We start from the raw sequence: 17778 nt of genomic DNA, 5'->3' as shown, positions 1-17778 counted from the left end.
AACATATGACTACCGACGTAGAAACTTTCACTATTGCGACAACGATTTATGTCTTCTTAATAAACTATTAACTTATTACTTACTTTGAACTAAAATTAGGTTTAAATTCCATTGACATGATTCATGCAGTTTGTACGTTTGTAAATTCGCAACACATTTTACTAGTGTTTGAAATTTAAAATCCCTGGGTAGCAATGCTCTTAATACGGTTAATCAAAAATAAACCGTAAAAGTAAGAAGCAAAAGGCTTACTTCACAATAAAAAGCAATCATGCAGTTGACATCCGTGTGTGTGTTTCCATTCACCACGCTCTAAATATTGGTTTGCAGCAACAACTGCATAACAATAGGCCAGTCAACTTTCGGCTCTAATGCAAAGAAAGTAAGTACTATATTACCAAAAAAATGTTTTCACTTATAATCTTTCGTGGTAATTTAACCACCACTTTCATATTTTGTGAAACCAAGAGTGGTGGCGGTATTCCAACAAATGTAGAAAGCTTATATTCGGTTAAGCAATGACAACTTTAGCAATAATAACATCCGCATGTGTCATTATAAACAAAAAAATTAAAGGCATATTTATCCCAAAAGAACATTTTTCCTATGCGTTAATTCAGGCTGTTATCTCCGTACAGCAGTTTCAGCTACCTAGAAACAAGCATCCAACCATCAGCACATGGTATGACGTCACGCGTCATGTTAGCGTACAAGGCAGATAGACGTGCAGACATTTTTTTTAAGTCAAAAAGCGCCTGTTTTTTATTAATAGCAAACATTCGCTTCTACTATTTAACTATAATTAGTAAATAGTAACTACCAAAGTATTATAATTGGCATTACACATGGCTTTTAATTAATAGATTTGTATTGTACTACGGAAAGGTTTTGACGCCCTTTAATATCTCTAACATTGACGAACTTTTTTTACCTAATCTTACCCAATCGGGTAAAGTAATCCGATTGTCAAAAGCAAAAATATTTTGTTTAATACTTGTACCACATTGAATGTGCATACTACAATAAGATAATCATTATTAATTACCGTGGGAACACAGTCCTATGTACAATGGCGTAAGTTTTTTGCGACCCACCGGGTACTGTATGGCACATCACTCCATCAGTCTTCAATGTCCTTTCAACTCCTTTAGTCTTTTTTATTTTATTGGCTATTGAGTGCCAGTACCAATTCCTGCTTTTTTTGTTAATATGTCACGTGATATAAAAGTAATCTGTGCTATTTTTTTCTTATTAAAATGTAAGTTTTTCATATTTTTTGAATACTTATAACACCGGTTCCCAAACTTTTTGGCTATGGAACTGTTTTGAGAATCGAAAAATTTGATGGTGCCCTAGATTCTAGGTTTGATTATTCTATGCCCTAGTTTTGTTTTTATTGATCTTGATTTGTAAATATTTTCTTGCGTCCCTCGTTCAGTTCGTATCCTAATTTTTGACAAATACGTAATATTTTTTTTTGACGGATCTTTCCTCTGGGACCTTATAGTATCCCTTTAGTATTTTTTTATTTATGAACTTTGAGCGCACTTTGAGAAATGCTACTTTTTAGAATAATGTAGTAAAAACAATACCTACTCAGAACTAACCTTGTAATAAATATCGTGCTATTTCACAATAAGTCCTTTTAGGATTATTATTACAAAAACGATGAAAGACTATCATCATCTCTATCCTTATATGGTTTCCTTTCTTTGTATTGTCTTTGAAAACTATTTTTAAAATAGTATGTTATTTCTTAATAATCTCAAAAAACAAGAATTAAGAACTACTATCGCATTGAATTAGTACGAATACTATTGTACACTAATCGTAGATATATATTTCAGGTACAAGTGCCGCTCATCTTGCTAAAATTGCTCCAGAGGATGTTTCCGCAGGTCTTACTGTGATATACGGCTTCGCACCACGGTTGAAACTTGGTAGGTAACTTATATGAATTAGAAATTAGATTTACTTGTTTCCCGATTTGTTAGACCTGAATAAGGTCATGATCTAATCATAAATTTAAAATAATTGTATGCCATACGTAGCTAAAAAAAACTAAGGAGATTATTTGTGTATTAAAAATTAAAAATTACCCGCCCGCATCATCAAGTAACTCGATATGTTAACAGGAATTTCATTAAGGTCTGGTCGTGGGAAAAATGTCTAACGACTTAAGTGTTTAGTTTTTTTAATATTTTATTTTCCTAAAAGGTAACGATCATCGTGTTGGTTTCGGATTCAGATTTGGGAATCACGCTGATTTTCAGATCTTATACGAGTTCGGACCCCAAACTATCACTACTCCTACTCAGGCCATCAGTAAGTTTTTCTTAACAATTACTAGGCTAAACTAATACAGATTAATTAAAACATCTATATATCTATAAAAGAAAGTCGTGTTAGTTACACTATTTATAACTCAAGAACGGCTGAATCAATTTGACTGAAAATTGGTGGGCAGGTAACTTAGAACCAGGAAACGGACATAGGATAATTTTTACCCCGTTATCTATTTTTCATACCGCGCGGACGGAGTCGCGGGTAAAAGCTAGTTTATATATATAAAAGAAAGTCGTGTTAGTTACACTATTTAAAACTCAAGAACGGCTGGATCGATTTGACTGAAAATTGGTGGGCAGGTAGCTTAGAACCAGGAAACGGACATAGGATAATTTTTACCCCGTTTTCTATTTTTTTATTCCGCGCGGATGGAGTCGCGGGTAAAAGCTATTTAATATAGTTCCATCATACATTTCACCGGATAAACCTATCAGAGAATGTCTTTGAAAGCAACTCACTTTCAACTAACAAAGGTCCTCTTCTCACACTACAAAAATAGGTCAAGCCGATTTAGCTATAGGCGGTGACAATTGTAACGTACAAAATCTATGAACAATTTCAGAGCCCCGATCTCCCTCGTACCGGCACACTAGGAAGCCACGCCGTCGACCGCTCATAGACCTGCTCATACGAACGGGCTTGCTACGGGAAGTCGAACGCGTGGAAAAACATCCGCGCAACACTATCAGAAAGCAATCGAATTCTAAGGCACAAGTAAAATTTTGATTGATTTTTTTAATAAATAATAAATATAACAAACGTAAGTATATCGTTATGTTATTTATACCACTTTAATTTACATAATATGTTTAGTTCCATAAGATTTACATATATTTCAGTTAAAATTTTCCTCCTATCAAGAAGGAAAATATGAATAAAATAGCCGGAACAAAACCTGTGATTGGATCTACAATCAATCCTATAGTTACGCATTCACGAAGGAGGTTAAATAAAACGCATAAATCCGATTGTTTCCTTTGTATTTCTCATTAAAAAAATGTTTGGAATCACTATGACTAGTCTGTACATATTAAAATACACATTACGTCCGACTTAGTATAGTTTATAGTAACATTAACACTGGATACAGCTAAATACTAAAATCAATAAAAAACCGTTATAAGTGCTTTTTAAAATCGGACATTTTGTGTAATTTAACTTATTACGATGTGAAAATATGTTGAACTACTTAAAGCAGTACATTGTTAATCGCATATAAAGAAATTATTAAAATAAAACTGTACTTTTATGTCGTTTGTGAACAATTTAATTTTAATTTTGCACTAAAGAGTTAACTATAGAGTTAATCGAAAAAATACATATAATAATATAACACCAGAAGCTTTTATGGAAGGTCAATTTTAATGAGCAACCATGGACGAAATATTTTTTACAAGTTTTATTTTGATGTCTCCTAATAATTTCAGGGCTGTTATTAAACGTGCGTTTCCACTGCTGATACATCATAATAAAAAACATCATCACCGAAATATAATGAGAGATGTGTTTTTGACTGTCTTAATGGAACAGCATGAATTGTGTCAATGCATATTTAAGGTGACTAAGGGATTGGAAGTCTATAATAGATTATATATGTATACGTTTAAAAATGTATATAATAAATTATAAGCGTTATTATGATATAAGTATTGTATACACGATAGTAAAATAACTAGTACATAATATATAAAAGTGATAAAAAATGTAATTCAATAATAATTTAGTGTAATACCTACTCCATTCCTTTATAATTCCATTGTTCTTATTCCAATTTTGAACTTAATTTATTTTTTCTTGTGATCGCTCTGTTCTGAGGGCAAAGCAGTGCCCCCGTCAATGCGATTCCAAGATAATTGAAGCAATTCCATTCCACAATTCCCGTTTTCTAATGTAATGTAACATTAAACATTTTAATATGCACTAATGTATAAAAACGCTAATTATTTTTTAAAACGATACTTATTTCGTTTGATTCTACGTTCACTACCATATAACATTAAACACCTAACATTAATCGAACACTTAACTTGAAAATTTTTACTTAGATAACTTAACGTAAAGTTAAGTTAATCACAACTGTCAAAATATCTCTCTAAAGACGGCCACATTGTTTCATTGACACATAAATTTATTTTAATTAATTGCTCAGCATTGATGACAATTACTGGCCAGTGAGTAATTAAATAAAATAAACGTATTAAGTGAAATAAAAAAGAAATGAAAAGTAGAAGAAAAAAAAAATAAAAAACAAAAAAATCTTTAATAATGATTGTAATATCGTTTCTAAATATTATTATAATAACATTAGTCTTTTTTATAAATGGCAATACAATTTTGAACATTAAATAATTAAAAAAAAGAATATCTACATAAGGTCATAAGACTCTACGGAAAATACAAGTTTCTGCGTATTTGAAAATTGTCAGTAAATGTACAAAATAGTTCAATTAAATTGTTAAAAAATAGTGTGTATAAAAATGCCCATAATTATTTTCCTTTACATTTGGATAAATAAAGAGTTATTTCTATATATTACATAATTAGATTAATATTTACTTATATTTTTATTAACAAATGTTTTTAATTCCTAAATTGGAAGAAATAAGTGAATTACAAAACATTTTTAAATGACATAAAGAACTTCTATGGTCAAAATCCATTCAGTTACCGGGAAAAAAACTCGATTAAAAAGCAACCTTGTAAACTTTAGAACCCATCGCATTTACTTTGAATTTAATTATGTCTCTTACTTTGGTTTTGACTGTCGAAGCACATTAAATATCTTGTCATATCTTTCCTTCTTTTAAAAAAAACGACAGCAAATACATGTCAATTGTGAAGGCAGTGAAATTGCACGGTTAAAAGAATTCTAACATATTCTATCATATTCACTACAAGCGAACACATTTTCAAATTTATTTGCTATTTTATACTCAAATTACTTTACAATTGTATTGTGTCCTAGTAAATATTTGCATTATTTATTTTGTAATTCAGTTTATTATTTTTCGTATACAAATAATTTCAAATAATTATTGTATTTTAAGTTTTTGGTAACATACATTAAAATAAAAGAAGCTTTTCAAAATACTGTTTAAAAAATTGTACATAAGGAGATAGAATTGAACAAATAAAGAATTAAAAAATTGTAAAAAGAAACAACACTATAAATATTAAAAATCACAAATAATAAAAAAACAGTCACAGAATGAAAAAAAATATAGTAGTTTTATTTTTTTAATTATTAATAAAAATGAGATAAATAAAAGAAAATTTTCGTATCATAGAGATAAAAATTAAATAGCTTTCTGCTTTCTCTCTTATATCGGGACTTACTATTTATTTTATAGGACGTGGCATTAAACAGTTTTTGCATAGATTTAAACATACATGCATATGCAAAAAAATCTTCTAATTTACTTACTTCATGGTAATCGAAAACTTTCCTACATTCAAACATGAATATTAATGCCTAATAAAATGCCTACAATGATAATAATAACATAAAATATAAAGCAATAATAATTAACATATACTTTAAGATTTCTAATTAAAGTGAATACAAAAAGCAATTTATAATATTGTTTCTTTATACATTAAAATCAAATGCAATCAGAATTAAACATAATATTAGAATATAAATATATATGTTCTAGTATTAAACTAACTATGATATTGATGACTATATTAGCATATAATTGCTAATATATTAAAAAAACATTGCATTAAAACAGAAAACATTAATTAAAAATATTTTATCCACATTATTACAATATTGAGGAGACATTAAAATGATATGATACTTATTTTAAATCAAATTGTAAAGTAAAAAGGACAAATACAAGTTTAAGACATTGTTTATTTATCATAAAGGAATGATAGTACCAACCTTTAAATAAGAAACATACATAAATACTTCACAGTAAGCTTTTAGGAATGGTTAAATTTGCATTATTTTTTAAATTATAGTTTTTCTGATACTGACAGATTCAAGATGGTGAAATATAACATAATTGTGAGAGAAATAACCACAGCTTTTATTTATATTAGGACATTTTCTTATAGAAAGTAAAACAGATATAATTTTAGTATCCGGTTTCATATTTCGTTTTGCGCACATATCACTTAAGATCAGTAGATTAGTGCTTATTTAATGGTTCGTTATTTTAATTAATATGTATTTATCTCAAAAATTCTATTTAGTATCTTACATGATCACAACTACCTACACATTTTAAAATATAAGAGTTCAAATACATGACTCAGAATTATTCATAACACTAAGTCGAAAAACGGATAGATTGAGTTAACTCGACTAATTGAAACTGTACAAGAATTCCGTACGGGTTACTCGATTTTGTCGCACTTCGTAACTTCATATTAACTCGACTAATAAAAACTATACATGTGATTCGTACGAGTAACTCGGTTTTAATGCACTTCATAACTTTATCGTATTAACTCAGCTTTAACGCACTTCTGTCGTCTTAACTCGACTAATTTAAATCGTCCATTAAATCCGTAGGGGTAACTTGGTTATAATACACTTCGTAACTTGATCGCTTTATAGTTCACTCAAGTATATTGGTATACTAGCTGTCGGCGCCGGGTTCTCTGCTGGCGGGCGGCAGGCTCTGAGGGCTCTGAGAGAACTGGTTCACCATCTTGCTCTGCATCATGTTCAGCAGGATGTCGGAGTACTGCTCGATCAGAGACATCGCCGGGTTGCCAGCTGCACTCGCTTCTGGATATACAAATGGACAATTTACGTAAGGAATGGAAGTAACTGCAACATAGAGATTGTCTAATGGTTACCCATAAGTAGAAATTTATCATCATCTTTCTAAAGGAACGCCCTGATTAACAATTTCGAGTATGACAGTAATAACAATAATATTTATGATAAAATACATTTAAAAATCAAATCTTAATGTCAAGACCAGCTACCTTATTCAAGGTCACAAAGGCAACATAAAAGATAGTTTCATAGTTTTCGCTAGATGGTAGGATTATATTAGAAAACTTCTAAACTCAGAGAGACCCCTTAGCGTCGATTTAGTAAGAGAATTACATATTGAGACCCTTCCTTACTGTCACACCAAAGAATCCTCTAACACAGTGTAGATTTAGAAAAAATCGATACTAACCATTAAACGACTGATTGTGTCATAGTGGCATATAGTTATATACCTTTGGACACGAGGTTCTCCAGTTTCTGTCTCGTGGAGTCGACATTAAGCGCGCGACAATCGCCATCAGTAGAGGAAAGGCTGCTGGGCGCTTCGCCATTCTGCGCGCGCAGCACAGCACCGCGCAGCACCTTCTGCGTCTCCAGTATCGCTGCTTCTAAACCTAAACACAACACATACTAATTTAAATAACAAAAAATACATATGTCTCTGTTTTATAAAATAAAATACAAGGGATGACAATATGTGTCAATACAAAAGTCACTGCAGTCAATACCCTTTTTTTTTTTTTTTACGTCAGGAAATGCATTTACGCACCCCTACGCCGGGCTGTGCAATGGCGTAGGGAGTGTGGGACAATACCCAGTGAGAATAAAAGAAAACTTTATTATCACAGCAGGTTGAAAGATTCCGAACTTTCACGTAAGTGAAATATTCGCGCTAATGCCTGTGAATTTTAAATAGCAATTTTAATATTTAGTAATAATGATATTAAATTGCGACCGTCAACATTGAACTTATCTATTTTTAATTTACTTCACATTCACATTGATTATATTAAACGACATAAAGCGTAATGTCGTTCTACATTTGTTTAGTCCAGGGATCCCCAAACTATTTTGGACAAGTGACCCCTTTTCCAAAATGAACTGCTACCATGGCCAAATTACCTACTTTTAAGATCAATTATTATTATTTTTCATTCTGACTTAGGTCAATAGAAGAAGACAGAGTGAGAATTAGCAATGCTTTAAGTTAACCACTTTGGGAATCCCTGGTCTAATCTATTATGAAATGACGTCAACGTATGTGGATGTAGTGCGTGCACTGACCGCTGATGTCGGCGGCGGCGCTGGGATCGCGCTGCAAACGTCGGTAGAGATGTACCACTTTGCCCGCAGTCTTCGTCAGCTGGTCCGTCAAAGCCAGGCACAGCTGCGACGGCGATACTGCAATACATAACACATTTATAATCTGTACATATTAATAAATTGGAGTGTCTGTATGGAATATTATTATTAAGAATATAATTGCTATCAGCGACAAGTTTTAAAATGTTTGTGTGTCTGTCCGTAAGTCTGAGTTTGTTCCGAGTAATCTCCGAAACGGCTGAGCCACTTTTGACGGGACTTTGACGGGAAGGTAGTTGATACATGTGGGCATGCTACAGTTTATTTTTTTTCTGCGCTGTCAAAGTCGAAAGAGACCTCTAGTGTTCAACAAGAATCACTAAAACTTTTTAAACGATTTAACTGAGATTGGTATAAATGAGTGAATAAGATTGTATTCGGTGAATGGCAATTAATTTGTCAGAAATTTTATGAAGTTATTTATATTTCTAGCTTAAAAGAGAGTAGATTGTGAGATAGTTAAGGCTGGTTAATATTTATTGCTTACGGTTATTTTCAGGTGGAGGTTCAGGTTTGCTGCGCTGCCGCGTGTTGGTTGTCAATCGGGTGGTCACCTCGCGCGCCTTCGCGGACAAATCACGTTCGCTGCCGCTACGACCTGTACGTAAATAATAATAGAAACGTAAACTTTAATTATTAGTTTATAATCCTATTAGAACCTGATCCATAATCAAACCTGAAACGTATTTAGACCTGTCTATTCTCATCACAATAATCCTATTCGTACGTACCAACAAGTCTCCGCTGCGCCCTGTCAGCGGAGGCGGCGCGGGGGCGAGGCGCGGCGACTGGCGGCTCACTAGTGCCTCTGTCCTCCGCCTCCGAGCTCGACTCTTCACGCGCCACCGTCGACACACTCGCTGTACCAATGTCAATGTTATTCCGTGCAGGGTACGGTTCAAAATGCAGTGCACATTAGTATATTAGAGGCAACTATAGAGAATATGGTATACGTGTTGAATACGTTTATTGGGTTTTTTCAAGTGCACTATGGAACAATCTAACTACGATCACACTTTTACGAACGAATTTAATTAAAAATGTTTCATTTTATTCTTGCACAACTCTACCTATGAAGTTAGGAAGGGACATTAATTCGTTTTACAGTACGTTTTTTTCGAATGTAATAATTAGTATATTCTAGACATTATTTCTAACAACAACTCATTAAAGTAGGCAGTATATGTACATACCAGTACTATAAGAATTAACGAGTCCCCGCCTGCGCGCTGTGTTCGCGGTGGCCTTGTTCATGGAGCTGATGGTGGGTCGCATCAGTCCCTGTACGCGCGACGCCGCCTGACGCGACGGCTGCGGGTCCGACTCTGAATCACTCTACAAACAGTTAAATATTTTGATAAACATAACATCCTTATTGTACTAACACAATAGTTATAAAGTAAACTACCCAACTTCGAAACTTCTGCCAACAAAGGAACTATTATTAAAACTAAAGAACTATTACTAATATTAAAGGAATTATTACTAAACATAAACCTCATCGTTCTATAAGAGTAAAAGATCACAGACTGATATTTTTAACACGTTCCATGTTGCTTTTTATTTTCTTTTTCTCACCGATTTTTTTTTTTTTTGTTTATAATGAATTTGTCTAGCGAGTTCCTGAACATGTCAACTAACTATGATGTCCCAAGGACCTTTCATATAATCAGCCCTTCAAAAACTTAACCTGTTGATAACTACCTGATTGAGCACGCCGACACTAGAGCTCCTCGTCATATTGGACTTGCTGTTGTACCTCGGCGCCGGTCGCACGAACCCGCTCGGGGACTTGCTCGAGTTCGCGCTCGTCGGCGGAGTCGACTTCACAGGAGCTAGACAACCAAAATACGCTCTTATTAAGGAAACATATGATCCACGGTTGGTCAGGATAAAGAAAATTAGAATATAAAATAGTATAATAATATAAGTAAGATAATAAGATATTAGTAAACAAATTAGTAAGGAATGAAGTTGGGAAATATTATATTCAGAATTAAATTAACTTCTCTTTTATTAGTTTGGCAGATCTGAGGGATTTTGTTTATTATGAATCAAAAATAGAAGAAAAGTTATAAAAAATTATTTATATACAGCATAATACAAAAGTACAAATAGCGCAATTATCTAAAAGCTAAAGAAACCTTTTAAACACGTCGAAAGAATGAGAATCTTAAGAAATAAATGATGCCAACCAAAATAACAATTCATAAAAAGCGAACTAAGCAATTTTCTAAACACCAAAACCACCAAGAAAATGAAAGGTGAAAAAACCAAAAATCATACACAAATCGAAAGGTACCTAAATGAAAAAAAGGTTTCTAGTGTATTATATAAAGATCAGCTTGATAAATCCACGTGCAAATTCCATAGCTCCTCCGTGTTAGTGCTAAAGAAAGTCTCGTGACCCATCACCACCACCGCAGCCCTTAGGGAGTACAAACCTTGCGGCGTGCGCGGCGCCGGCACTGGCTTGGCGAGGTCGGAGAGGGATATCGCCCTTCTCATGCCGCCCGCCTCTTCCTCGCGCTCCGGCGGCGAGAGGTGCGTGCGGCTCGCTGAGTCACACCGATCATTTGTAAGTCACATGCGGAAGCGACAATAATCTGAACTTCGTCATAACTATACTAGACTTGACTTTAAAAATTTTGGTCATCATTAGAAATGTTCAGTTCATAGAATTTTCAGATTATCGTGCCTTTAAAGCAAACACTACAAACTTATATCTACGTAACCGATTCGTGCATACTCAGTAATCGACATGCTGAAAAAAAAGCCGTTTGCGATGATTTGTGAAGATTGCCAGTGCTAAAATCATTGGAATATAAAAAATAAATTTTAATGTCTCTAAAACTTGGTTTCCTCACAAAATATCACAAATTTTGATTTACCTAATTAAAAAAAAATTGGATTCGATAACAGTTTTGTTATTGAACGAAAAACAATTATAAAAAGCGCGAAATAAATATGTAACCGTTACAACATCTAAGATTATTCGTTCAAACATGCGAATCCAACCTTGCACTGGTGAAAATTTCGACGGCAGAACTGGAGGTTGGAATGGAAACTTTTTGGACAGACCAGAATTCCTTACAGCACCCCCGGAACCTAGCGTTGGCCTAACTTTACACTCAGGAGTACACATTTGGTTCTCCGTATTACATCTAGGTCCTGGCATACGAAACACCTTTCTTAGTGGAGTTTTCGGTCTATGGAAGCCATACATAGATAATCTTTTTGGTGAATTAGTGCAACTAGAACTTGTAGTCGAGGACTCGTAATTTTCACTATCTAAATGCACATCCGTTTTAGGTATAACCATTTCATTATAAACACGTTGGGGCAATGACTTTTGAATTGCTTTCAATTCGCTACAAACAGCATTATTTAGTTGTGTAGGTTCAGGATGATCAACTTCTACAGCGTCGTTTCCAGCGTCATTACTCACTTCGATATCCACTGTGACTAAGCCCCCGATTTGATCTGAATCAAGTATATCAGGTAGACTTAGATTCCGTTTTATTTCTTTGTTTTCTGATGCTGTATCAATGTCAGTATCTGCTTCTTCTAAAGTAAGTGAAGTAAAATCGGATACAGTGTTTTGTTTCGTCGCTAACTTCTCAAATTTCCTTGATAATAGTTTAACTACACCTTTACCATCATTTATATTAGCTTTCAAAGGTCTCATTCGCCATTCTTTTAGTATTTTCTCTTGAAGTATCTTTCGTTCCTCCATTTCGACTAACTTGTTTATAATTTCAAGTTTGCGCTCTATGTATTTGTATTTTTTTACTTCATCGCTTGTGTCTGGCGGTGCAATGTTTTCCTTTGCTTCAATATTTTGTCGACTATGGGATGGACCTTCACAGTCAACCCTGGAAGAATTTCTTCGATTCATCTGATTCTTACAAGTTCTGATGAAAGACTTTTTCTTATCTTGTTCCGAATAATAATCTAATGAATCTTTGGAAAATTCATTTTGACTATCATCAATAACGTCTAATGAATCCATGCTGACGTGCTGCAGTCTTTCCATTCTTTGTATTGCGAAAACCTCTAAACTATCCATCTGCATTTCAGATTTATTTTCGTTTACATCTCTTTCTTTGACAAATACATCAAACGACTTTTCCGCACTGTCAGAATCAACTTTGTTTGAATTCGCATCTTCTTGTTTTTTATTACAATTATAATTTTTATTTTGAAGGCCGTCTAATTTGGCTTTATATTGAGATGATATGGAAGAACTTAGAGTACTCTTATCTAAGCCAGCTTTAAGTCTGTTGTTCATCTTAGTCGAGGAAGTTCGTTTAATCGGTTTTGGTGGTTTGTGTGGAACAAATTCCATTGTAATTTTGACATTATTATTTTTTGGACCAGAGCCTCTTTCAAGACTCTTAGTAGTGTTGTTATATTTTGCAGCATTTGCCTTCTCTTTGTTCAATTGGTTTTTATTTACTTTTGTTTGAATATTTTTACGTATTTGCTCCTCGAATTTCTCGAGATTCTTCTGTACATGCGAATTGCGTTTTTCCATTAAATTTTTGAGAGGATTTGGTTTAGAGGCTGGTTCTAAAACAACTTCGAAACTGCAACTTTTCGATTTGGTCATAGTATTTTGTTCGCAACCATCCATCTCACTTTTGTACTTATGTTTTTCGGGAAACTTTGGTTGTAAAGACTTACTAGTATTTGCCATATAATCACCAGTATTAAGTCGTGGAATTTCATCAGTTCCTTTTTTCTCCTTATCATATTGCTGAATGTTATTACCATCGAAATAATAAGCAACACTTTTTGCTGAAGCTGGCGTTTGTTTAGAAGTAGAATCGTATAAACTTTTAGATCTGGTGACCGTTTTATGACCAGAATATTCGCCACTGGGTACATCAAAACCATAAACTTTACTGGTTGGCGGTTTCGGACTAACAACTATGTCTCTATAATTCGAAGAACTTTCACCGAGATAATTGTTATACATGTAGCCCCCCATGTACGATACGTTGTTAGGGCTGGAGCCATAACTTTTGGAACTATTGTCGAATTCATAGCAACTTTTACTGTTAGGCATTCCCGTAGTTGGATGACTCGGTTGCCGTGAAGTTCGAGCGCCTTCAAACAGCATTTCTAAAGGAGCACTTTTGGTGCATTCGGAATCATCAGAGAGAACGCTTTCTAGCGAATTACAGTTAGTCCTCGAGAGCTGAATTTCATTATCCAGGTACATTTCATCAGATAACATAGATTCCTGACTACAGCTTGTTTTCATATATTTCTTCTGGTTCAAGAAAAAACTAGCACTACTGTGTCTGTGTTTCTCCAAATATTGATCATCAGGTTCGTTCAGATTCTCGAACGAACAATTTTGGGAGTCGTTAAGATTATATCGACTATCGTACTTTGCCTGCTGGAAAGCGACTTCGTTCCCATACTTCAAAAATATTTCATTAGAAACGCTGGAACAGTTAGAATTGTCACTCAAAACGGACTCGTTTGAACGAGTAATACATCTTTTAGTCAGCACACTTTGACATCTATACATACTGTATTTATAGTTTATAGGATAATTTTCATCCATAACATCATCAATATTTGATGGCATATTTCTAGGTAGAGTAGAACTTTTCTGACTTATGCATGACGGTTTGACAGGTACCACAGGTTTTTCCATAGTACCGCCGTATATTTCATAATTAGAAACAGCGCGACGTGGCATTCCTTTGGCTTTTGTGTGCTTTTTACATATCTTCTTTGAATACAATTTGTTCTTGCAACTTACGTCTTGACTGAGACTACAATCTTCAAGAGAATCTGAGGAGAAATTTCCATCATCTTTCTCAACTACTTCCTTCGAGGGTTGGAGATCTAAATCGCCTTGATTGTTAGGTTCATATTCATCCAAATCACCATATTTTCTCGTTATTTCTGCAATCATTTTCTCAGTGTCACTTTTAATAGTGTCTACTATACTTTTTCTGCTTTCTTTAGCTCTGTTGTCTAACCCAACAAAGAAGCTTAGAGAGTTTCTTTTCTTTGGATCTGGCGGAGCGTTTTGAGGTTTAACATTAGCTTGATTTTGATTATTTTGAACAACTTTATCCGCCCATTTGCATTCTTCGGACACGGGAGATACAGGGCAAGATTTGTAATTTTTAAATATGCTTCTGGAATTGGGCTTTGGTAATTTAGGTTGAGGTTTTTCAGTTAAATTTAGATGAAAGTTACGAGGCGGCACTTTTGGTGGGGTTTCCTTGTCTTCGTGTGGATTAACAGGGAACAATCTATTAAATACTTTAGATTGGATCGGTTTCTTTCCTATGTCTATAGTAAAAGCTAATGGTTGTTTCTGAGGTAATTGTTCTTTGAATACAACAGGTTTCTTACTGTAAGGTACGTAGTTGATATTTCTCTTGTCTGGTTGATTTTGTGTAATAGCAGAATGTGGGGGTACGTAAGGAGCTAAGTTTTCGAAGTACTCTGGCATCATCCTATGGTTGAGATTCGCGGGGATGGCGTAAGGATTCTTGTTACGGTAATCCAAGTTCATATTCTGATAAGGATTGAGACTGTCGAAGAAGTTTAGACTATCTAAATTCTCCTCGGGATAAAAAGGTAGATTAGAGACTCCTGGTCAGCATGATTGGGAAAATTTGTTTATTTGATTAGTACAATAAATACAAAAAAAATATAATATTGCATAATGTTAGTGATTTCATACATCAAAAAATTCACGCGCAATCAATAAAAAAAATACTTAGTAATGTTAATTAATGTAAACATTTTCTGTATTTTCCTTATGGCACAAAAAAATCGTACACTTCAAATTCAATATTTTTTATTTTTATTTTTTGTGTGACTTGAAATTAATAAAAAAAATGCAGATATGCAACTGTGCATCAAGTTCATCATAAATCAGCAATATGTATTTAAATTTATATAACGTGTGTTAATTAAATTTATTCAATAAATTGCTTTATATCACTTACCATAAGGTCGAGAGTTGTTTGGCACGGCCATCGAGACAGGCCTGTTCCGACGAGAATTGTCCTTTTCTGGTATGTAGGACAAATCCGTAGTGGACTGACTCGATTTGAGGTTTGACCGAAAGGCCACCTGGGAAGCAAAATATTTTTTAACATTTCCTCCAAAAAAAAATAATATAATTTTGTTACTAATTTATTTACCACCTTCATTTGCTCACATAACTTGCCAAATTGACAAAGTTCAAGATGGTTTTGTGAAACGATATAACAATGACAGTTGTGACAAAAAATAATTTACCGACATGTAGCGGTGGACTTAGGGAAAGGGTATGACAATATGTAACAATAAGTGTTTACCTATCATCGGCCCAATGGGAAAAAATTCAATTGGGCCGATTAATATTAGTCGTAAAGTACGTATAAATATAAATAGGTATACGTTACGTTCTCAAGCTGTCGCCTTGTCTCCAGTATCCTGCGCTGCAGCTCCTCACGGCGACGTGCTGCCTCAGGGTCGGGGCGAGCTGCCGGTGTACGCGACAGGTGTTGCGCCGACAGCGAGTTGTTGCCTACACATTATTCATTGTACTAAAATTATATCTATATAAATAAAATTATCTTTTCACAATGTTAGTTATCATATTGTTTCAAACCGGCTTGACCAATTTTTATGAAAATTTACATACATATTCAGTATGAATGAGAATTTTCATTTTTTTCCCCGTATTAAGATTTTTATTAAGAAGTCGCGGGTGATAGCTAGTAAAATATATTAGTTAATTATTAAATATAACATATTTTGGCATCGACAAGAACATAACACATTAATTACACACAATAAAGGAGTATAACAAATGATTACGAAAAATACCATGATAAATTAAATTTTAGTAAAACATAAAGTAAATATGTCATATATTGGTTTTAAATTAAACCTGCACACTTACATAATGGTATTAAACACAAAAACATAAAATATTTAAATAAACTTATCAATGGATCCAATAAAGGTCTAACATTAATAACAAAGCTACCCGTCATAGTTACAATTTATATATGAAGTGAATTAACAAACCCACACTTAGGACATGACATTCAAATACATACAAAGCAATCACCAATCATACAATAATCTTACAATCAAGTTTGTGAGCATCACCTCCAGTGAGCGTGGAGTCCAGCTCAACGCCACTGAGGCTGTCGAAGGCGGACTTGAGGTACTTCTCCCGGCGGCCCGCAGTGTCTATAGACTCACACGACCCTGACAGCGGATTGCGGTCTGCGTTGTCACCAGATGGCGTTGAAACCTAATAAATACACAATTTCCCAATAAAAATTGGTGCATTGGAAAATACATATATAAAAGTAAGTAAATTGACTATTAAGATATTACCTAAAAGTCATATTAAATGACTAATCATATTCAAACATATCAGTGGCTGATAATATAATTTAAACAAAGTTATTTGTTTATATCTATGATACAAACATAACAAAAAATTTGATACAGTGGGTGTGTTTACAGTGTTTTAAATTTAAAATTAATTAGATAGATTTTTTTTTTTAGATAGACTTCCTTTTTACTATAGTGTATACGCTCGCGTGCGTGTATGCGTGCGTGTACGTTCGCGTGTACCTCGTCGTCATCAGAGTCGTGTCCGGAGCCGCTGAGCGAGGCGGCGGGCGGCAGGTCGAGACGTGGCGACTGCGCGCGCCACCGCTTAGACCTCCGCACAGACTGGCGCAGCTCCTCCGCGTCCATCGCGTTCACCATGAACTCACTACACATAACACAACACAAAGTTTAAGTCTAATTAATGATGCAAGTATAAAATGCCCCTAAACGATCAATTTGTCGTCAAGATTTTTTAAAATACATATTTATAAATCATTATAAAAACTAGAGTCAAAAAGCCTACTCAATTTAAGGGGGACTTTCAGCATTGTCAGACTGTAATCTAAAAGTCAAATAATTTAAGAAGCACATAAAATTTTACAAAGACTTGATCGTCTACCGGTCATATTACAAGAAAAGAAAAAATAAAAATTACGAAAGACGAGTAAAGTAATCATGATTTTTTTATGAGTAGCGTTGTGCCGCCCTCTCTTTCTTCCCTAGCATTGTAGGGCCAAAGACATTGTTCAACTTTACTTAATAAAATTAACTTTACAGTACGACCAGTAAATTAGCAGACATATTAATTATGTGATAACTTACCCAGGTGTCTCATCATCGTTGTTGCCAGGATAATATGTGGGTCTGTTCCGGCTCTCGGACGAAGACGTTCTTTCCCCGTCCGATATGTCTTCGACATCACCGTCATGTTCTGTCGATTCTTGATCCTAGAT

At 34.1% G+C, this 17778-nt stretch overlaps 1 protein-coding gene across 1 annotated transcript in view; it reads right to left on the bottom strand.

Moving 5' to 3' along the window:
- Positions 1-6309: 6309 nt before the first annotated feature.
- LOC106708249 (mitogen-activated protein kinase-binding protein 1) overlaps positions 6310-17778 on the bottom strand; it is a 55873-nt gene continuing 44404 nt past the window's right edge. The window contains exons 23-35 of the mRNA XM_045682565.1: positions 17648-17772; positions 17066-17210; positions 16589-16736; positions 15874-15998; positions 15433-15559; positions 10891-11004; positions 10151-10281; positions 9640-9781; positions 9178-9306; positions 8934-9044; positions 8369-8485; positions 7537-7698; positions 6310-7090 (exon numbers count right to left, since the gene is read on the bottom strand). Coding sequence (XP_045538521.1) covers positions 6939-7090; positions 7537-7698; positions 8369-8485; positions 8934-9044; positions 9178-9306; positions 9640-9781; positions 10151-10281; positions 10891-11004; positions 15433-15559; positions 15874-15998; positions 16589-16736; positions 17066-17210; positions 17648-17772 — 1728 coding nt within the window. The 3' untranslated portion in view covers positions 6310-6938. The remainder of the gene's footprint in view (positions 7091-7536; positions 7699-8368; positions 8486-8933; positions 9045-9177; positions 9307-9639; positions 9782-10150; positions 10282-10890; positions 11005-15432; positions 15560-15873; positions 15999-16588; positions 16737-17065; positions 17211-17647; positions 17773-17778) is intronic.

This window comes from Papilio machaon, chromosome 19, assembly GCF_912999745.1.
Source record: "Papilio machaon chromosome 19, ilPapMach1.1, whole genome shotgun sequence".
In the NCBI taxonomy this organism is placed as follows: domain Eukaryota; kingdom Metazoa; phylum Arthropoda; class Insecta; order Lepidoptera; family Papilionidae; genus Papilio; species Papilio machaon.
The sequence above is the reverse complement of the archived record's forward strand: the minus strand, read 5'-3'. Positions and strand labels throughout refer to the sequence as shown.